This window comes from Gopherus evgoodei, chromosome 18 (genome assembly GCF_007399415.2).
Source record: "Gopherus evgoodei ecotype Sinaloan lineage chromosome 18, rGopEvg1_v1.p, whole genome shotgun sequence".
NCBI lineage: Eukaryota > Metazoa > Chordata > Testudines > Testudinidae > Gopherus > Gopherus evgoodei.
In genome coordinates, this window is record NC_044339.1 from 14733031 (window position 1) to 14756286 (window position 23256).

Below are 23256 nucleotides of genomic sequence, written 5' to 3' on the forward strand. Positions count from 1 at the left end.
GGCCCCTGGCAATCTCTATCATTTCTTACTCTCTTCTGCAGGGACTGGCTTCCCTTCTTTCCTTCCTCACCACCCCATTGTCTGCCTCCTTCTCCTTCTCATATCCCAGTGCAGCAAACCTGTTACTCAGCCACCACTAGCTGTTCTTTTCCTCTGCCTTGTTCTCATGGTCATGTTCTCCCATGGATCACCCTCCTCTTCTGGCATTTCACCCTCCAGGTCCTTTTGTTCAGCAGGTGTCTGCAATTCTCGAGTTGTCTGTGTCACCTGCTCTCTCTTCTCCTGCATTATGTCTTCAAATCCTTGTCTGAATTCCATCATCTCCAGGGGCATCTCTAAGCCTTGGATCTTCTCTGCCATGAGCTCTGTCAAGCAAATTTCATGAATAAGTAGCTTTCCATAGATACCCACTCAAGGATGCTGTACATCCTGCAGCTTCTGTATCCGGCCATCTTCTTTGTCTTCTCGCCTCCTCAGGTCACTTCTAGTGCTGCCTCAGTAGCCATTGTCTTCCTCTCCTAGACCCTATTTCTAGAAAAAAAGAAATGGGGGGCAAACCAAAATGCCACAGAAACACTGATCTCCACTGTTAGCTGCTAGCTGGTTGCAGTCAAGTTCGCTAGTGACTGGCTTTTAAACCTAATCAAGTGAGGTCGGCACCTGCTTTTCCATATTGCATCCATATTTAGGAGCCTAAAGCAACAGCCTGATATGTAAAGGTGCTGAGTCCCCACAGCTCCCATTGGCTACCATGGGACAACTCACATTATTTATGTAAGAGCTGCAGGATTGGGCCCTTAATTTTTGTTTCAAGAGCTACTCATGGTGTTTCCAGAACTCAACATGAATTCTCCATCCATAAGCCACTGGTCCGGGCTATCATCTAGAATGGCAGCTGACCGCCCACAGTTTTGTTTCTTATCATAAACAACCCAGAAAGCATCAGGCAACTCAGGAATTGGTGTCCGTTTCTAAGAAATCTGCTTTTGGGTCACAGCTTAATCAGATTTCTGGTCTGTTCATGACATCTTGTGTATTTTCCGTGAACAGTAAAATCTGCCTTGAGAGATGCTTGAGGGCTGGACAAATAACAGGTGCTAGACGGAGGCGGCTCTTCTGATAAAAAGAGAAGAAGAACTGAGTACAATATGCTTGAGACATTCTAGGGGTCACTCTCTTAGGGTCAAGATAGTTTCCAGGAAGCATGGTGTCTTGTATAGAATCATAGAACTGGAAGAGACCTAGAAAGGTCATGTAGTCCAGTCCTCTGCATTCATGGCAGGACTAAGTATTATTTAGACCATCCCTGACAGGTGTTTGACCAACCTGCTCTTAAAAATCCCCAATGACGGAGATTCCACAACCTCTCTAGGCAATTTATTCCAGTGCTTAACCACCCTGACTGTTAGGAAGTTTTTCCTAATATCCAACCTAAACCGCCCTTGCTGCAATTTAAGCCCATTGCTTCTTGTCCTGTCCTCAGAGGTTAAGAACAACAATTTTTCTCATTCCGCCTTGTAACAACCTTTTATGTATTTGAAAATATTATACATATACTTTGAATAGGTTTCATTGTATATTGGAGAGCGAGAGAGTGAGCAGGTGTGTGCGCGTGTGCATACGCATGCTTTGGGGATTGGGACTGAAATTTAGCCCTGACCTCAGATTCAAATTTTGCAGTGACACAAACACAGATCCAAATAAAGATACAGAGCTCTCTGAACGAATCCTGTACTGTAGGAAGATTTCTTTGCTAGGGACTCTGAATGGGTGACTTTTGTTTTCCTTGAACCACGTTTCAATCATCTGTTGCTGAAATGCCCCAGGAGTTACAATCACGTACAGTTAGGGGTTCCCCCCGAATCAGAACCATGAGACGCCAAGAACTGAACTGATTTTCCCGTCCATAAAAAGTCCTTGGTGAGCAGTCAGATAGGTAGGAAGTAGAAATGTTTCTTTAGCCAGGCATAAAGTGGATGGGCCACTCTGCAAACTTCCCCCGTGGACTGTAGCTGTGTTCAATGCATCAGTACTAACAGACAGTGCCACCTGCTAGTCCATCGAGAGTTGAGACTGCTTTGCTAGCCTATCCAACAGTTTGGCTTCTTCTTGCCCACGTTAGCGTTATCTAAGCGCTGTTCTCCAGTTCTGATGGTACTAAGTAGCTGGAAAACTGGCTTACCCAGCTGCCTGGAAATCCCCCGTTTCTAAAGCAGAGGAGGTGGTGAGAGAGGAGGGAGGATTACAATAGTAGATGATACTGCTGGTTTGGAGTGTGGGCAGATTTGCTGGAGGGCACAGGCAGGGCCAGATTAAGGTTATGAGGGGCCTAAGGCTAATGGGAGGCTAAAGGCCTAAGTATGAATGACATATTGTAAAAAAATCCTGATGATGTCATCAAACATTTCCCTACATATATATTTGCATATTTATTTATTTATGTAAAATTAACATGTTTATTCTACTCTCGCAACATGCAATTCTTCAAACAGATACTTCTGAGCAAGGGGTAGCACAAGGGCTGCTATGCTGTCCTTCTCTTAGGCTGCCTTCCTCCTAGAATCACTGTACAAACATTAAATAAACTTAATCTAAAGCCTTTTGGCTTTTGAACGACTAGGAGTTGACAAAACAGAGCTGTTCCCTGTTGTGTTCTCTGCACGCCCCCCCCCCCAACAAAAAGACTGAAAATCAGCATCTTAAAAGAACCATTAAGGATCTTTCAAAAGAACAGTCCAACCAAGACTGCTGTAGAGACACCCTTGTTACATCGGGTCTGGTGTTTGTTTCAGGCTGGTGTAGAATGAAGGGAGACCTTCCTGTTTCATTTGCCTGTGTAAATCAAGCAGACCTTGCTTAATCCTTTTCCCTCAAAGTGCTCAGAGGTTGGCGTGGAAAGTGAATGAGATTCTGCTTATACCAGGTGTGAAAAAGCAGAAGGGACCAAAATCTATTCTTGTGCAAAAATCCATTCTCCTTGAAGTCAATAAAGTTACCAGGTGTAACTGTCAGCAGGAACTGGCCGGTTTTCTCATTCCCTTCTTGAATCATATTCCAGGTTTACTCAACATTTTCCACTCGGGAAAAAAATTAGTTTGAGTTGGGGCAGAAAAATGAGGACTAACTTCAGGTTTATTTAGCTTTAAGGTTTTGGAATGAAACTCAAAAGAAATCAAATGTAAGGTATTTTTATGAGGGATTGAATTGCTAGAGAACCAGTAAATGGACAGAACCTGCCTTTAGCCTATTCAGCCTATCATAGCCTCCTAAGACATGGATTTAGAATCCTTGTAATCCTTGTGGGGGGCGCAGGGGTGGGAACCTACAACATTGTATGTTGAGCTTCCTCCAGTGCTTTTGCAACCCCTTAAAAGTACAGAGATGCATTGGCCTGTGGAATCGTGCTGAGCATAAGAAAGAACTTGGCTGCCTGTGCATCCCAGTACAGAAAAACACATCAAAGAAAAAAACTGGATTTCTTTGATTTTTAGTACAGTTCAGCACAGTATTGAACACAGTGCATCATAAATCTGAAGCCCCTCGAGGGAAGGCACTGTAAAAGTTAAAGGCCTGGTATCCAGAATAGGACGGTTTGTTTTGTTTTTCCTACACTTGGGTGGGAAGTCGTTCCTTATACCCGGGGGGAGGAGGGAGGAGACAGTAGTTCTGGCTGGAGCTGGATAGAGTGTGGGCAGGTTCTGTGCCAGCTTCCCACCCTACCACTGTGGTACTGCCGCTTCCCCCCCACCCCACTCACTAGTTGTCCAGAAACAGGACCCAGCACACACAGAAGATGACAGTGACTAGCACTAGGTCCCAGCGTCCTGGAGCTGCCTGCCAGCCTCAGCAGAGGAGAGGGACAGAGGGAGCTTCTGCCCTCCCTGACAGCTATGGAGAAATTGCGGGGCAGGGGGCAATGCCTGCTCAAACTACACCCACAGCTGGCATGGGTTCCCGTGGAAACCGGATTTTTAGCATCCGGTCTCTGGTGTTAACTGCAGCGCGGGGAGACGCAGCAGGCTGCTGGCTGAGCTCCTGCCAAGCCATGGGGGCTGCTTTGCCTTTCCTGCTGGCAGGAGCACTTCAGCAGGACTGCGTGAGCAAACTACCGCCTCTCACCCGGCCGCGCCCCCCGCCCGATCAGTAGGGCCTAAAAATAGGAGGACCTAAAGCTATAGCCTTATTAGCCTAATAGTTAATCTGGCCCTGGGCCCAGGAGTGGAATAGCAGGGGTGTGCGAGGGTAGGAGCCAGGTGTCTGCAGAAGAGCTGCGTGGAGAAAACTTACTCGTTCCAGTCAAGGGCACGGAGATAAATCCGCCAACAGAAGAGAATGTAAAAACAAACAGAAAACGGCCACCAAAACCCCCACAATTGTTCCTAATCTCGGCTCAGTTCAGATCAGTTCCACTGATATACAAGTCAGAGCGAATGTTTATTTTGCCTTTACAAAAGGTCACAAGAAGATTTTTTTTTTAAACGTACATAGTAAACAAAATGGCTGCCTAAAGGAAAGGCAATGCACAGAATGACAGCTTCCAAATGTAAACTCTTTGACAAAGACAAAGCCATCCTTTGGGGGTCCGTTCCCTCTGGATCCTCCCGTTCACCCCACCTCCCACCCCAGCTGTAGATCTGTACATTCCACAGCTGGAGTAGAACAAACCTCGTTCTCCTCCTCGTTTTTATCATTTTGCTGATGTGATTTAGCCGCACCCATGAGAGTCATGATAAATGTTGGAGAATTAATGGGGAACTGGTCAAATTTCACAAGGTGGTGGGTGGAGGATGCAGGAGTAAATACTGCTTTCCTGAGTAAGAATTATACTTTGAAGTCTTTGGCTGAAAGGCGTTAGAGAAGCATCAAAGGCTTTACAAACACCAGTTATGTCACACAATGCCTCTACTACAAATAGGGAAACCGAGACACAAACAGGTTAAGTGACTTGCCCAAGGCCAGATACCAAGACAGTGGCAGCATTAGGAGTCCAGACTTCTCAGACTGTGCTATAACTGACAGTCCTTCCTACCTGATCTCCCCCTTACAGTTACTGCACCAAAAGCACCACATTTGGTAATACACACAAAAGGAAGCAAGCAAAAGAATGTTAGAACAATAAATGCCCATGGAACCCTGCTCTGGCAGTATGAGGGTGACACACTGAAATTACGGGAATGTGTCAGTGTGAAGAACCCAACAATCAGCTCAAATGATTCAGGAATTGTAGAGACATGCCGAATTGTTTTCCAAATACTTGTGAGCTGATGAGATTCCTCTGTTGAGCAGGCCTTATCAATGGGACTGCATTACATTCTTTTTACATGCCTGTACAGCTAAGGATAACACAGTTTATTATCACTTAATAGAAAAATGTAATTTCTATTCACCACGCATTAATATTTCCGGTGCTTGCCTTAACTTATAGGCGTCACTTCATTATCTCGCCAGAAATCAGAAGAGGAAATTGATGTCCTGGTTTGAGGTAGGTGATATTTGCATTTTCTTTATATGAACTCTGACTCAAAACCTCACCCTGGCTCAGGGAGCTTTTAGTCATCAAGAGATTTCTCTCCAAAGTTATCGGTCTTTCCTGGAACAGCGGGGAGGGCAGAGCTGGGAAACTACATAGCAGTCAGATAGTGTCAATGAAAGACACTGAATCTTAGCCAAAAGGCCACATCCTTTGCTAATGCAAAGTAGCTCTGTTGAAGGAGATTGACCCAAAAGATGAATCATAGAATATTAGGGTTGGAAAGGACCAGATCATCTTGGCCAACCCCCTGCTCAAAATAGGACCAATCCCCAACTAAATCCCCAAATGGCCCCCTCAAGGATTGAACTCACAACCCTGGTTTTAACAGGCCAAACCACTAAGCTATCCCTTCCCGTAACATGAAGGAGAGTGTGCTTTTTGAAGTTCTTGGGAGATCCCACAGGAGGATAGACTTTCTGTGCCTGACCGGGGACTTGAACCCTGGACCCTCAGATTAAAAGTCTGATGTTCTACCAACTGAGCTAGCCAGGCAAATTTGAGGAATTAGCCTTTTAAATTAAGGCAGAAGGGATTCATTCTACCAGTGGGGTACCCTGGGAAAATCTGGGGTTCTAGTTTAACAAAATTCAAAACTTCTGGGGCTGGATCCTCAGCTGGCATACATCAGCGTAGCCCCACTGAAGTTGCTGGTCACATCCATTGCACTTCACCGATTTATACCAGCTCAGGAGCTAGAATTGGGGCACGATTTTCCCTTCGTCCTGCCCAAAAATGTGAGTCCTAGCCTCTGTTTTGTTTAGAAGCTGGGTGGGAATTATTTACAAAGCAGATTCTTTATGGTTTGTAAATAGGCCTCAGGTTGGTTTTTTGATTGTTTGTATTTTTAATTGACTATTCCTCAAACAAAAATGGCTCCCAGGGCAAAAATTATCCAGGTAAATGTTCTCTGAAGTGTCATGGAACCCAAAACACCCCCATGTTCTCCTATCGCTAAGCCAAGGCTCTTGCTCTGCTGCAAGAATCTCTGCAACCACACACAAGGCCTTTGATTGTCTCCAGAGGAGGGCTCACAGCCGCATTAAGTGACGTAGCCTCAGACTGGAAACTATATAAGGACAAGAGCTGTGCACTGAGATTTGCACCATCAGCAGAAGCATCAAGGAAATCCTGTTTCCACCTGAGAGCAAAACTATTTCACAGATTCAGAGAGAGCTCCCTTTTTCACCTACAAATGGAAGGCAATGCGGGGTGAGTGGAATGCAATATGGTTGACTGCAGACTTGCATATTGTATGTGGTCCTTTAGTCAGACTTTGTCCCCCCGGCCCACTCCCTTCATATATGCCCAGTAGACACACGCGCCACCTTGGCAAAACTACTCATGATAATGACAGTTGAGTTCCCCAGGGACATACTCACATGGCCAGGACAGAGGCAACTGTAGGACCTCATAGAGAGACCCTGACACTCTATGGAAATGCCACGCAGTAAGGGAGGTCCCTCAGGGTCATGAGCATGTGACGCTCAGGGGAAAATCAGATCTGGATATTCTAGTCCCAGACTGAGCTCAGGAGGGCTGGACTCAGAAAAGGAGGAACATGCAGCTGGGATTCTGACTGCACTAAATGTCAACTTGAGTTAGTTGTTCCTCAGTTTCTAACACAAACTCTGTTACAAAAGCCCACTTCTTGCTGCTATGTTTGAAATTGCCCCTTTGCCCCTCTCCACACTACGTTTGAAAAGACAAGCCCAGCTCTGCTCCTCCGGCAGTGGCTTACACTTCCTCTGCAACTTCAGTGCGACCCCACAAAAGGGCAATAAGAGAGTTTTCCTTCTGCGGTTTTGCCTCCATGTTCTTCCTCTGGGAACTGGCAGCTGTAAGAATCTTCGACCAGGCGGCGCACAGCTGGCAGCAGAGGGCTAGGATGATCAGGCTCTGTAGGGAGCACACCCAGGGAACAAGCAGACGTTAGGTTTGCGGTTGTAAGGAACAATGCCGTGCACCGGGGAAGCAGCGTTTCACGGGTGTCTGACAGGTGCACCAGATAGGGCGATGAATGAGCCCAGTCTTGCTGTCCCCCCAGAGATGTTAGAGTATCGTATCACATCAGAGCTTGGAATGAGTCCAGGGGAGGCCAGCAAATATCTCAATTGCTGCAACCCAAATAGAAAATATATACTGTGCACTATACACCTCAACACAATGGCTAATGCCTCCTGTTTTGGAGTGTCTGCCAGAAAATGGGTTGCTTAGGGGACCTTCATGATAGGCAGGGGCAGCTCTAGGCATTTTGCCGCCCCAAGCATGGCAGGCAGGTTGCCTTTGGCGGCTGCCTGAGGAGGGTCCGCTAGTCCCGTGGCTTTGGTGGACCTCCAGCAGGCACGCCGCTGAAGGCAGCCTGCCTGCCACCCTCGCAGTGACCAGCAGAGCGCTCCCAGTGGCTTGCCGCCCCAAGCATGCGCTTGTCGTGTTGGTGCCTGGAGCCACCCCTGATGATAGGCCCTCAGCCTGGGATTGCCTCATTTCTGCCTTCAAGTGGATGGCTCATGAATCTGAAAGGACATGACTGGATCGTTGTCCATAACACTGGGGCAGATTCTCATTGATGCTAAGAGTGCGTCTACACTGTGGAAAAACCCTTCATGGCAGCGAGTCTCAGAGCCTGGGTGAAAAATAGCAGTGTGTACGTTCGGGCTGTGATTCGCTCCCCCAACACCGGGTTTCAGAGCCAAGCGTCCAGCCCAAGCCCGAACTCCACACAGCTATGGTTAGTCCCGCAGCATGAGCCCCGCGAGTCAGTTGGTGGACCTGGGCTCTGAGACTCACTGCCAAGAGGCTTTTTTCACAGTGTAGACATACCTTAAGGCCCCTTTGCACTGCTCAGACAGGGCAAGGGGTTTTGGGACTGTATGTGAATGTATTTACCTCCACTTAACAGCACTTAACCCACAGCACTGTCTAGTCCCTTAGTGCAAATGGAAATCTGACCCTCAGTGTTGGGAGGGGCCTGTTATAGATTAAGCCCAGCTATAGCTCAAGATTATGAACTACATTATACTTTTAGAAGAACGGGCAGTATAACCTTTGCTTGTCCATTCCTCGCACACTCACATTCCCTGCAGGCCACAAATACTTGTGCACACAGCATAGACACACAAAACCACCCCTCCCCTCCACCCCCCGGTTGCTGCTGTGTAAGCAAACTGGGAAACGGTGCCTATATATCCAGAGTCTGCTTCATGACACACATCACATCTGTATCTACACAGTCCCCATGCAGCTCTCTGTCCGAAGCATATTTACCTTTGCACTATTCCTCTGAGGAAGGGATGGGGAGACAAATGCACAGATAGGTTTAGGGTTTCCATTGTACTCGAAGGTGTGATTTGCAGCTCAGGTAGGCATACTCATGCTAACTTTAATCTAACTAGCATAGCTGAAAACAGCAATGAAGACTTGACAGCATGAGCTAGCAATGTGAGTACATATCCACTGCCTCAAGTGGGTTTGCAGAGCTAGCACTGAAGCCTGTACTGCCACCTCTTGACTGCTATTTTAAGCCTTGCTAGCTAGATTAAGGATAGCATGAGTGTGCTGACCTAAGCTGCAATCACACCTCTGATTGCAGTGTAGATATAAAAACTGAAGTGGCTTACCCAAGGTCACATAAGATGTCAATGTAGGGTGACCAGATGTCTTGATTTTATAGGGACAGTCCCAATTTTTAGGTATTTTTCTTATATAGGCTCCTATTACCCCTCACCCTGTCCATAATTTTTCACATTTGCTGTCTGGTCAACCTACGTCAATGGTGGAGCAGGGAACTGACCCAAGTCGACCAAGTCTGCAGAGCCTTAACCACTGACCCATGCCTTCCTCCCTTCAGTTACCATGGAATAGTCCGTACAGATGCACTGACCTTCAACGATGTGGAGTTTCTCTTTCTTTAGTGTCCATAAGCAAAGGTGCAGGAAGAAAGTCATCAGGATGAGAATGAATATACCCAGTGCCGTCAGTATCGCCAGGACGGTGGTGTACTTGGAATCTGATGAGATGGGGGGATGAAATGAAATATATGACCATAGATAACCTGACCACAGCCCAGCCCAGCGCTACAGTGAAGCCAATGCTTCCAAGGAAATGAGGGAGAAGTATGCTAATCCATGCCTGAGTCAGATGAGGAATTGTGAAACTAGGAAAGAGAAAACCATTGTCCAGGTTATTAATCACAAAGGTCAGAACTGGCCTGGGATCACGTGTGCAGATCATTGTTTGTGGATAGCATGCACGATCTTTGCATTGCTTAAACATGGATAGCATACATGATCTCTGCATTGCTTAAACACAGATAGCATTCATGATCTCTGCATTGCTTAAACACGAGCATCCACCTCTCTCTGTGTTGTAATGAGAACCTAGTATGTCTAGGCACTATCTTTTCACCCATTTACCTTTTACTTCAATGGAGTGTCACATGGTACAAGTCAAACCCAGCCCAGAATTTCCCTGAAGCAACACAACACACAATGGACCAAATGTTTACCCTTACTGCAGCTCCAGTGACCTGGCCCAGTAGAAATAAAGATATCTGCATACAAAGGGCCCAAGGCTGCTGAGTTCCCTCAACTCCCCAATTCAGGGCCCATCAGAGATGCTTGGCACCTGTCAGGATGGGATCCAATTTTTTTTTTCCCATCAGTAGCTTGAGTTTCCAGGTTCTGCTGCTAATTGACACCTGGGTGAGTGGGACTGATAACTGGCACATGGTGGGGGAGTCAGAGACTGAAGGAAATTTGAATGTGGGTGATTAACTGCTAAATTGTGTCTCGAGAGAGCCCTGTTAAAGAGCAGCAGATGCCGGATGGAAAACTCTAATAATCTATTTGCTAAGGAACAGTTCTATTACCACCCCTATATTTCTCCTCTTGACCCTTTGATGCTTGTTATTATTATTAGCAATGTTTCATGATGTTCAAATCTGCACTTCTCAGCAATTCATGCTGCTTCATAAATACCACAGGGAACTCAAGGGTTATTTCTTCCATGCCAAGCAACCATGATGGCACAAACTCAGGATCGTGCCTTTGCCTGGGGATCTTATATGCCTTGAGGAAAAGAAGAGTCTGAAGTAAATGATCTGCCATCCAGGACGTACCTTGCTGCTGAACTGGGGTCACAGCTCCGAAAATGCCACATTCCACATTGTGGGTACGATTTCCTGGCCTGATTGTTCGTAATCCAGAACTCTCACAGCTAAGAAAAAGAGAAAGCATTGTTAAGAAGATCTCTCTCTGTTTCTGTCCCCCGCTTCCTCCTCTCCCACTCCGCCTGTCTCTCTTTCCTCTATTTTTTATTCGTTTAGCGCACAGCTGGCCAAATTATGGCTGCCCCCTCTGGATACACTGGACCAGTTCTGCTGAGAAACTTGTTAAGATTCAATCCCACCCAGACCCAGTTTGAAACTGTTTCCATGCTTTTGTCAATTTGTGGTTTTGACCTGAAAGTAGGTGGAAAACATGGGGCTTTTTTGGTTTCACCAAGCTTCACTTTAAGATTTGTTGGGTACAAAACCAAAGAAAAGATTCATGTGATATGCTGCCAAGCAAAAACACCTGTAATAGTAACCCAGCAGACTCTTGGATAATTAATTGCTGTGGCTTTAATTTTTCACAAAAATGTAAAAGTTGCCACTTGAGGTGTGTATCATGAACATTGCTAAAGAAGACCTTGATCCATAAATACTTACTTAGTCCAAGGTCTGCAACAGCTGTTCAGAGTGTCAGAATAGGTTCCAGTTTTACAGGGTTCACAGGTGAATTTGAAGTGATCAGTGCCTAGGAGAGAAAAGAAAAGGGATTACTTCTGGGCAGCAGTATTGCACCATAGGAAGACAAGTATGGTCCTTTTTCAAGTATTTGAGAGTAAACATGGAGAATGGAGAGAAGAGCTAATAACTGATGACATCCAGAAAGGGAGGGGTTTAATGTCTATTTTGTTTCAGTCTTCACTAAAAAGGTTAATGGAGATCAGATACTCAACACAATATTAATAACAAAGGGGAAGGAATGCAAGTCAAAATAGAGAAAGAACTGGTAAAACATTTATGTAAGTTAGATGTATTCAAGTTGGCAGGACCTGATGAAATTCGTCCTAGGTTATTTAAAGAACTAACTGAAGCAATCTCAGAACCATTAGCCATTATCTCTGAGAACTCCTGGAGGGCAGGTGAAGTCCCAGAAGACTGGAAGAGGGAAAAGACAGTGCCTGCCTTTAAAAAGGGGAACAAAGAGACCTGGGAAATTATAGACTGGTCATCCTAACTTCAATACCTGGAAAGATACTGGAACAAATCAATAAACAATGAATCTGTAAGTACCTGGAGGATAGTATGGTTAGAAGGAATGGCCAACATAGATTTGTCAAGAACAAATCATGCAAAATCAATTTAATTTTCTTTTTTGATGGGGTTACTGGGCCAGTGGACAGGTGGAAAGCAATAGACATGATATATCTTGGCACGGTCCCACGTAACATAAGCTTTTGACACAGTCCCACGTAACATAAGCAAACTTGGAAAATGTGGTCTAGTGGAAATTACTATAAGGTGGGTGCACAACCGGTTGAAAGACCGTACTCAAAGAGTAGTTATCAATGGTTTACTGCTAAATTGGAAGGGTGTCCTACGGAGATCAATCCTAGGTCCAGGACTATTCAATATTTTCATTAATGGCTCAGATAATGGAGTGGAGAGTATGCTTATAAGATATGCAAATGAGACCAAACTAAGAGAGGTTGCAAGAACTTTGGAGGACAGGATTAGAATTCAAAATGGCCGTGACAAATTAGAGAAATGATCTGAAATCAACAAGATGAAATTCAATAAAGACAAGGGCAAAGTACTTCACTTAGGAAGGAAAAATCAAATGCACAACTACAAAATGGGGAATAACTGGCTAGGTGTTAGCTCTGCTGAAAAGGATCTGGGGATTATAGGGGTCACAAATTGAATATGTGTCAACAACAACAGCAACTGTGAAAAAGGCCAATGTGCTGGGGTGTATTAAGAGGAGTGTAGTATGTAAGACACAAGAGGTAATTGTCCATGTTAGGAAAGATGTGGACAAATTGGAGAGTCCAGAGGAGAGCAACAGACATGAGAAAAGGTTTAGAAAACCTGATCTATGAGGAAAGGTTAACAGAACAGGGCATGTTTAGTCTTGAGAAAAGAGGACTGAGTGGAGGGGCCTGATAACAGTCTTCCAGTATGTTAAGGGCTGTTATAAACAGGATGGTGAACAATTGTTCTCCATATTCACTGAAGGTAGGACAAGAAGTAAGGGCTTAATCTGCAGCCAGGGAGATTTAAGTTAGATGTTTGGAAAAACTTTCTAACTCTAAGGGGAGTTAAGTGTGGGACTAGGCTTCCGAGGGTGTTTGTGGAATCCCTGTCACTAGAGATTTGTAATAATTGGTTGGACAAACACCTGTCAGGGATGGTCTAGGTTTACTTAGTCTGGCCACAGCACTGGCAGCTGGACTTGATGACCTCTCAGGTTTCTTCCAGCCCTGCATTTCTAAGACTTGGAGGAACGGGATCAACGTAAGAAAGGAGCACTTTAAGATGGACAGTAGAAGAAACCCCTGAGGAGGGAGATCCATTAGACTGTAGACTAGTCCCCTAAGAGGAGGTAATGGGAGAGCTATTGTTTGGGATGTTGTGAGAGAAAATGAAAAAATACTTCGGTTTGGGTCAAATGAAATGTTTTGTTTCCATCATTTCAAAATGTTCCACTCCGATTTTGACCTCCCCTCCCACCCCTTTTTTAGTCTAAATGTTCTAAAATTTCAAAACAAAACGTCCTTTAGACTCGAGAAACCAAAATGGGACATTTTGAAAATTTCAAAACGAAACCGATGCATATCTTACAATTGACTTCAATGGGATTTGAATCAGTCCCCTCCTTAAAATCTACCTTTTTGTTTGGGCTCCATTGCTATAATATCTGAGCACACCTTACGTATTTATGGAGCTATCAGGTCAACCTACCTGTGAGATAGGGAAGTATCATTCTCTCTTTTTTATCCATAAAAAAATAAGGCAGTGAGAGATTAAATGTTTTTCCTGCCAAGGTCTCCCAAGAAGCCTGCGTGTCGCTGAGCTGAGATTTGAATCCACACCTTCTAGGTCTCAGGCCAGTGCCTCAACCACACCACCACCCTATCTCCCCATTTTCAAACTATGATTCACTGGTAAATTAAAACCTGCTATTCCAACTTCTTCTCATCTATTCTGGTTTTTCAGTTCCCTTTTCATTTCCCTTCTTTGAATATTTGCTGTTATGCCCCAGAGCTGTGCAAAATATTAGCAATTAGATTTGAAACCTGGCACTTCATGAAATTGGATCAATTTAATGACCCCTCCGCCCCACCTCCAACCCTATGCATTTGGTTAGTTTACACTCAGAGAGAGGACTCTTTTGGAGTGAAACCTGGCCTAATTTTCACTCTGTCCATCCATCATTTTTATATTACGCTCCTCAATGTAATTTCTGAACACACAAAGATGATCTTATTATAGAGTAAAATACTAGAGAAGAGTTTTAGCAGTGAAATGTGAAGAATTTTGACATTTTGCCTGTTTGGCTGCAAAAAACACATCTTTTTAGGTAACATTTTCACAACTCCCCTCTCACCACCATCATTTTAGAGCTGCAAAATAGCCCAGAAAGAGCTAGCAAATGTTAGTGTTTTCAGGATCTGAACTGTTTTCTTCATGGACTTCAGCCACTTCAAAGCTGATGGGTGGCTTGCTGAGCCGTCTTCTCCTTACCACCAGAAGGCTTCCAGAATGCACCCGTGTAGAGAATGTATGTACAAGGTCTGCTGACTGACATCCCTCTCCACCTTTATGGAGCTCGACTTGGCAGACTCATTTGCATTCCTATAGTTACCTGATTTGTTCAGCTCCGTCCCCGCCTCGCACTGAGGGAGTGGACTGCAGATCGTACATGGAAGATTACTACACTGGTACCCAGGACTACACTTACAGGTCGGTTTCAGGATGTCAGGACACGGATCCGAAAGGCCGGGTGTCACTGGGAAAGCAAAAAGTTAGACTTGGTATAACAGAGACCAGAAACTGACTCTTGTTATTTAACCTGGGCATTACTGGGTGATGCTAGAGAACCTCTTCTAGGCAGGAGAGTGCCTCTGGGAATGATATATAGACCTGGGGCCAAACACGCTCTCAGTTACGAGGGTGGAAATCCAGAAGGGCTCTGTTTCAGTAAGTGGGGTGACACTGAGGTAAAATGTGGAGAATCTGACCCACTGTGACTTTCCAGCACACTGGGATTCCTAGAGCCATATATGTTGTCAGGGTGAGTGAATCCCGGGGCCAAAAATAGCGCCCAGAAGTCCGTGGCTTTCCCTACCGTTAATGGGAAAATACAGCCATTAAGTCCCAGCATGCAATGCTTCATATTAAAAATGCAGGCAGTTGCAGCCCATTGGTACTGAATGGAAATTTCACGTGATGGGTGCTGAGTGACCAAAGGGAGCACCGCATAGGGATGGGCTCTGCATTCAGCCCTCGAGCTTCCTGTCTGTTGGCAATGCCCTGCGTAGTCGGGTGAAGTCCCTGTGTCAGAGGGCTGCCCACAGGATTCCAGACCACCAATGCCACGGTTCTCATTCCCTGCTCCACCCTGGCGTTCAGGCTTTTATTTGCTTCCAAAATAAATTGAGACAGAGTCAAAACCAGAGAGCCGACCCTCTCCCGCTTCCAAATCAGGAGAAGCTCAGCTCCAAACCTAGATCTGAACTCTGCAACTCGTGCCCATCTCTAACTTCTGACACCCTTTAAAACAAAACAGAACAGTAAAGCAAATGGTGAGAGACTCCAGTGGTCATGAAAATGAAGGACTGATCACATTCGCTAGGGCCAGGGCTTGTGACACCAGGCCCAAGGGGGCTATTTAGAGGAAAGAGAATTGCATGTTTTCCCAGCAGCTGGGTAAAATCAAGGACGAAACAGAAAGTACAGATTAGTGCAAGCTCAAAGGTGTGACTGGCTGAGGTGGATGTGCAAGACTGGGAAAGTGGGCTGGGACCCACTCGCTTGCTTAAGTCTACAATGGGAGGGGACAGGGTACTTCACTGTGTGCGAGCATCACACCTTTACACTTACGCCAGAATCTGACGTCACTTTCACATAATACAACAAAACCCTTGTCTAGGCAGCAAAACTGCCTGCGAGAAAAATGGAACACTACAGCTGATAATGTTGCCATTTCTGTATGAGAACAGCATTTGCTGTTACACCATCCAGGGTAAAATTTACAATGGCTTCCAATCCTCTTCATCAGCTGATCAGCAGTTGCGGGATCAGGAAGGTATATACCTACTAGCTGTATATTGCACAATTAAAGCATCCAACATTGGTCATAGACATGATGCCAAACCAGAAGAACCTTAGATCTATGATGGTGTGGCAATTTATAGATATTAAAGGTAGAAGGGACCATTATTATCATTTGGTCTGACCTTCTGCATAAGACAGGCCATAGAACCTCACCTAGTAATTCCAGCATCAAGCCCATAACTTCTGAATGAGCTACAGTATATCTTTTTGAAAGACATCCCATCATGACTTCAAGACTGCAAGTGATGGAGAATCCATCACATCCTAGTTGCATTCTTCCATGAACATCCTCAGACCTGCACACAGTTTGGAATGACCCTGAGCCTCTGGGCTTGGGTCCCTATTACCTTGCACCTTTGATTGTCATTTATGCCCTTGCAAAGCATTATGATTTAATGGCATTTGACACTCACTTTGCAAGGCTGGGGGAGAATCCAGCTCTCCTCCTTTTGGTCCCACACATTAGAGCATTTCTAGCTCAAATGCAGAGGATGCGACTACCCTGCTGGCTGAGAGATCTGGCAGCGAATCCTAAGGAGAGCTGGGCGTGGCCCAACATGCTAGAAACAAACCACCCTTCAGCTTTGGTATGGTTCTGCGTCCAAAGCCAGATCCAGATTTTGCAGCCTGCTCCTTCCTATTTCTGCAAAGAGACAACCCAAAACCAGCCCCTCACTGGCAACCTTTGGGTGCAGGCAGGTTAAAAAACAAGAACACGAATCTAGTCTGAATTTTGCAGCTCAGGCCCCTCTCTGATAACAATAAGGGGGAAGCCCTGGCTTCTTCTTTCCTTTGTACACACTGCTGCTCCTGTCACACTGAAATTTCCCTTCCCCACGTTTATTGATTCTATGGTCAACATGCAACATGGACAAGACAGAAGGAACCTTCCCTCACCCCCTTACCTGAGCTGCACTTGACGCAGTTTGTAATACCCCCCTTGGTCACCACTTTGAATTCATCATCAGAGCACTCAGTCGCCAGAGCCAGCTCCACCTTCAGCCACAGGTCCATCAACAAAACCAAGCAGATCCCCTGCCTGGGGAGACGGAGTCTTCTTTGCTCGGCCATATCTCAAGCTGTTCTCCCTGTGGGTGGCTGCAGCTTAGGTGTCTCAGCTGGCTTATTTCAGCTTTACCTCTGCCAAGTGCCTCCTGTCTCTCTGATGCTTTCTGAACCGGCAGAGCACTTTTTGTAGCGTGTGGCTACCGCCTACATGTGGTTTTCTTCCTCTACGCAGTTTCTGTTTCGAAGGGGAGGGGGCAGGGAGAAGACTGACATATCCTCAAGGCTTCATTATTTGAACGCAGAACAAACTAGCAGGAATTTCTACTAAGAACAGGGTTAAGGGGCCACTTTCAAAGGAAATCAGTGAAGATGGAGCATCCTGGAAGCAGCAGGAGGAAATTTTCAAAGGGGTTTGTCTACACCTGTAAGTTAATTTGGATAAAAGAAGGGTTTGAATGTTGAGTTATTCCGAAATCCTTCCTTGTGTAGACAACCCCGGGGAGTCCAGGTTTTCAACCTCCGTTGCATTCAGCGGTTGATGTTTTGGGGATCATCCAGACCAGTAAGAGGTTCTGTCACCACCTGCCTGGTAACTTTCGGTGTCTTTGTGCTGTATTGCCATGCTGTGTATGGCTCAGAGCCTTGACCCCAGTAGCCAGCCTACAGGCCTAAAGCTCTCACCCTGGCTCCAACAGCCTACTTCCTCCTTGAACGGTGACCTCAAAGGCCCTTCTGGTCCTGAGTCTCCCCAAATCCATTTACAAGAGCTCTTCACTACTGGACACTGGGATTTTACTCCTCTAGTTTGTCACTCCCAAAGGAGTGAAATCTGCTCCCCAGTTTTCTGTTCACTTTGGGACACATGCACCATGCAGCACAACAGAGACCTGTCTGGGGTAAAACTAAACAAAAGGGTTATTTTAATAGAAAAACCACCAATCCAAAGAGGAGCTAGTAAGGGGAAGCAAGCACATCCAAGTTACACAGAAGAGCAATGTAAAGACACAACCTCGAGTTTTACAATTATACATTAGATAAAAAATGCCTCTTCTAGTGCAAGTTACCTATTGCCTTTGCTCGGTTTCCCAGCATGCCCCTTAGCTCATAGTGGGGATCCAGTCTTCACAGACAGCCCCCTCACCTTCGAGACAGTCCCTCAGTTCTAGATACCCTTCACTTCAAACCCCTCTCCTTTTAACTGGCTTTGCAGATTTTTCTGAAAGAAAGAAAGAAAGAAAGAAAGAAAGAAAGAAAGAAAGAAAGAAAGAAAGAAAGAAAGAAAAAGTTCCCTCCTTTCTTAGTTTTCCAAGACTGGGATTTTCTTTTCAGTTTCAAGTTGTTTCAGTGTTTTCCCAATAACTTGAACGGTCCTTGACTGGTCTTTTTCTAGGTTGTACAGTGCTAGGTGCTTGGAGCTAGTCTTCTCTGGCTGGGGAGTTGAGGCTGACCACCTTCCTGCCTGGCTGAGTATCTCCCTGTTGTGAGGTGGAGCTGCAGGTAGCAGCACGAATTATGAGCACAGTTTTATCCTTACATAAATACATCAATTCACAACCACAATCTGTCTATGCATCTCATAAGGACCATCACATTCAGAACATTAAGAGCTTCACTAAAAGGCCTTACTTGACATTGTTTTACACATAATAGTATTGTATTCAACCAGTTGGCTCAATTATTTACTCTCTGGGGTGCAGACCCCCTGTTCTCCCTTTGGGGTGTATGGACCCTGGCTGTCACACCAGGGGAGCAGGGAGAGGGCAGCATACCAGGACAGATGGGCCCATTGGTCTAATCTGGGGTGAGGGGTGATACTGGGCTAGATGGACTCAGGGGTCTGATCTGGCCTATCATGTCTTGTGTCCCATCATTTAATTCCAATAGAGCTTGATGTCTCTCTGAACCACAACATGGATTCTCTTGGGGAAAGTAACCCAAACTTTGGTTTCTCTCTCCCCTGCCACAAGGGAATCACTCATGTGTGAATCTCTCTATATTATCCAGAGAATTTCTAGCTGCTCAGAGTCAGACACTCTCTGTGGCAATGGAGGCCTCTCCAGGTTCTCTGGGCCCAGGCGGTCACCACTGCCCCATCCCTTCCTCCAGGCAGTGGCTAATCAGTAGATCCTACAGGTCTGTGGACCAGGCTCCCTGAGCCTGTGATGTTCTATATTCATAGACTAAAGAGGGATGGAGGATTTACTGAATTACTCTTTTGATTAATATGTTTTTGGACTAGTCAGGTAGCTCTAACTTGGGGATTTATTTATTTATTGCAAAGAGACACAGGCTACAAATCCCCAAGTTTGATAAATAAATGTTAATGCATTGAGCAAAGTTATACCAAAACATTCTCAGTATAGGAATTCCCTTCTGTTTCACAAAATCTCTAATTCATTATCATATCTGCTTCTAAACTCACATAAAAGTGTCCAGAGACTTTCTAACCATTGCATTCCTAATCACTGAAGACCAAGCTCAATAAGGCAGCTTTTCTGATTCAGTTTGTGCTTAGCATTACATCCATCTCCGAACTCTGGACTAGAAAATTCTTGAGTTACTGTACGCTTCCTTAACCACCAGTCCTGGCTGGTGCAAATCAGTGTCACTCCAGTGAACTCAACGAAGTTGAGTCCATTTGCAGTTGCTGAGGATCTGGCCCCAAAGTTGTAACTTTCAACACAGCAGTTGATCAGGGAAGTATCTGTGAGATGCTCTCTCTCTCTTAAAAAGTGCTCCGCTATATGCTATATGGAGTGCTCCAGAGAAGCATCAAACAACTTTTAGTTTCAAAGATGGTGGAAGTTACCAGGGGGACAGCCAATTTAGACTTGATTCTGACCAGCAAGGTGGAATTGGTTGTGAATCTGAAGGTGGAAGGCAATTTGGGGGAAAGTGATTATGAAATCTATTCAATTCTGGTTCATTCTCAGGAAAGGAGTGAAAACAGCACAATATGGACAATGGACTTCAAAAAAGCAGACTTCAGCTGACAGATTACTGGTAGGTAAAGTCCCATGGGAAGAAAATCTAAGGGAAAAAGGAGTTCAGGAGAGCTGGCAGTTTCTCAAGGAGATAATATTAAAGGCTTAACTACAAACTATCCCATTACAAAGGGAAGACAGGAAGAATAGTAAGAGGCCAATACGGCTCCAACAGGAGCTCTTTGAGGACCTGAATATCAAAAAGGAATTTAAAAAAAAAAGTGGAAACATGGACAAATTGCAAAGGGGAAATGCAAAGGAATAGCACAAGCATGTAGGAACAAAATCAGAAAGGCTAAGTCACAAAATGAGTTCTACCTAGTAAGGGACATAAAAGGCAATAAGAGGAGGGTCTTTAGGGGCAAGAGAAAAAAGGAGGACAGTGTAGGCACTCTACTTAGCAGGGAAGGAGAACTAATAGCTGATGGCATCAAGCAGGCTCAAGTGTTTAACGACTATTTTGCTTCAATCTTCACTAAAAAGGCTAATGGTGCCCAGATACTCAACACAATTAATATTAACAAAAGGGGAGGAACACAAGACAAAATAGGGAAAGAACAGCTTAAAGACTATTTAGATTAGTTAGACATATTTAGGTCAGCAGGGCCTGATGAAATTTGTCCTAAGGTATTTAAGGAACAAGCTGAAGCAATCTCAGAACCATTAGCAATTATCTTCAAGAAATCCTGGAGGATGGGTGAGGATTGCAGAACAAACATAAAAAGAACAGGAATACTTGTGGCACCTTAGAGACTAACAAATTTATTTGAGCAGAAGCTTTCATGGGCTACAGCCCACTTCATCGGATGTAGCCCACGAAAGCGTATGCTCAAATACATTTGTTAGTCTCTAAGGTGCCACAAGTACTCCTTGTTCTTTTTGCGGATACAGACTAACACGGACGCTACTCTGAGAACAAACATCGTATTTATCTTTAAAAGGGGAACAAAGAGGCCCCAGGGGACTATAGACCACTCAGCCTAACTTTGATATCTGGAAAGATACTGGAATAAGTTATTAAACAATCAGTTTGTAAGCACCAGAAGACAATAGGGTTATAAGGAACAGCCAGCATGGATCTGTCAAGAACAAATCATGCCAAACCAACCTAATTTCCATCTTTGACAGAATTACTGTCCTAGTAGATAGCTGGGAAGCAACAAAAATGATGTATCTTGAGTTTAGTAAAGCTTTTGACACAGTCCCACACAACATTCTCATAAGCAAGCTCAGGAAATGTGGTCTAGAAGATGAAATTACAATAAGGTGGATGCACAATTGTGAGGCCTCAGCTGGAACAGTGTCCAGTTCTCGGTGCCGTACCTTAGGAAAGATGCGGATAAATTGGAGTGAGTTCATAGAAGAACAACAAAGATGATAAAGGGCTTAGAAAACCTGACCTACAAGGAAAGGTAAAAAAAACTGGACATGGTTAGTCTTGAGAAAAGAAGGGTAAGGGAGCAACTCAGGACGGTGATCAATTGTTCCCCATGTCCATTGAAGGTAGGACGAGAAGTAAAGAGGCTGCAGTAATCTGCAGCAAGGAAGATTTAGATTAGATATTAGGAAAAGCTTTCCAACCCTAAGGGTAGTTGAGCTCTGGCATCAGCTTCCAAGGGAGATTATAGAACCCCCATCACCGGCAGTTTTTAAGAACAGGCTGGACAAACACCTGTCAGGGGTGGCCTGGGTTTATTAGATCCTGCCTCAGCACAGGGACTGGACTCGATGACTTCTTGAGGTCCTTTCCAGCCCTCCATTTCCATGAGTCTGTGTTCTACTCAGATGCCATGGTGTTGGACACGGCACGAAAACAGATACAGTGGAGCAAAGTGTCTCCCTAGGATACTTATAGAGCCCCATCATCTCAGCACCTCACTGTCTTTCCTGTATTTATCCTTGCAACCCCACTGTGAGGTAGGCAAGTGCGATATCCCCATTTTACAGATGGGGAGCTGAGGTCCAGCGAGACTAAGGAAAAGAGACTTGCTCAGAACTACACAGGAAGTCTGTGGCAGAGCAGGGAATTGAAACTGTGTTTGACCTCAACCACTGGCTCATCCGTCCTCTGCTACGAGCATTAATCTGAGCTGTCTCTTGAAGAACCACAGCTCTGCAGCACCAACACAGGGAAGTCATGCAGAGAAGTGACAGCACGCTAACCACTGGCCCACACGGTTTCGATTCCAAATGTTTTCAGGAAGCATAAACATGCACTCCTTTTGTCATCTGCTTCCTTTCTCTCCCTCAGCCTTTCTCCTCCCACTGTAGCTTCTCTCTTGGGCTTTAGTGTCCTCTGTCTTGTACTTTGTGTGGTCATGTTATAGGTGCAAACTGTGGGTAAGGTGGCTTTAAAATGCTTTCCCCAGACAAGCGAGAGGAGAATTCTGTGGCAGTAGCATTTCACACTCTCTGCTTTGCAGGGGTGTCAGTGATGACACCAAAGTCAGGGCCCACAGGGGGAGTTTGGTGTTAGTGAAAGGTGCCAGGTTGACAGCCCTCGAGACTGACGTCGTCTTCACCAGAGAGCAGACAAACGGCAGGTAACATGGGGCAAACGCCCCAGGTGTACAGCAATGTGTTCTTCCCATCTTCCAGGGGAGACTCACTGATAGAGGTAATCTTTTGCCTCGCTGCTGTCACTGCAGAGAGGGAGTCAGCTGGGCCGTTGCCCTAAGTCGACAACATCATTTATGATTCCTGTTAGCACCAGAGCACCCAGCAGCCACAGAATCCCATTGTGCTCGGAGCTGCACAAACACAGAATAGAAACAGTCCCTGCTCCAGGGAGCCTACAATCTAAATAATATTCAGGAAAGTCCAATGGCCTGTCAGACAGACTTGTGGTCCCTTCTGGCCTTATAATCAATGACTCTATGAGTCTCGATGGAAGCTTAGAGTGTAGCTGGCTTGCTCAGCCTCCCTGGGTGTAGGGGAGAGGGTGGGGATTTCCTTTGTCCCCTAGTCCACCAAACAGGGTCAGCCACAATGCTTGCGCTACATGAGTGTAAGGACAGCTAGAACTGAGCCGGGACTCCACCTCCCAGGGTGGGCACGGTGCATTGGGCGTGCGGCCGAAACCTTGGGTTGCTCTCTCCAGGGCATCTCTAGGATGCCGCAACCGGGCCAGCGGGTCTGTGCAAACCTGCCGCCCTGCATGATCCCTTCAGCGAAGGCCCAGGGACACCCAGCGAGGTGCTGTGCAAACATTGCTGCTTTCCTGATCCTCCGAGCACTGCACCTGTATCCACAGAGCCCTGCCTGAACGCCACGTCCAATGCACTTGGAGCTCACTCTAAAACCCAGGACGGATCATCTGGAGAGGGCTGAGGAGGGGGTGTCTCCTC

The 23256-nt window shown here is 45.5% G+C and overlaps 1 protein-coding gene and 1 non-coding gene across 2 annotated transcripts; both read right to left on the bottom strand.

Annotated features, from left to right (window-relative positions):
- Positions 1-5812: 5812 nt before the first annotated feature.
- On the bottom strand, positions 5813-17075 carry TNFRSF18 (TNF receptor superfamily member 18). The gene is made up of 6 exons (XM_030537883.1): positions 16823-17075; positions 14446-14589; positions 11241-11328; positions 10650-10747; positions 9414-9539; positions 5813-7429 (listed from the first exon to the last, which is right to left on the bottom strand). The coding sequence occupies exons 1-6, from the start codon at positions 16986-16988 to the stop codon at positions 7287-7289; spliced, it is 765 nt and encodes a 254-aa protein (XP_030393743.1). The 5' UTR covers positions 16989-17075; the 3' UTR covers positions 5813-7286.
- TRNAK-UUU lies at positions 5953-6025 on the bottom strand. Its single transcript has one exon. It is a non-coding gene; the product is annotated as a tRNA-Lys (tRNA).
- Positions 17076-23256: the final 6181 nt, after the last annotated feature.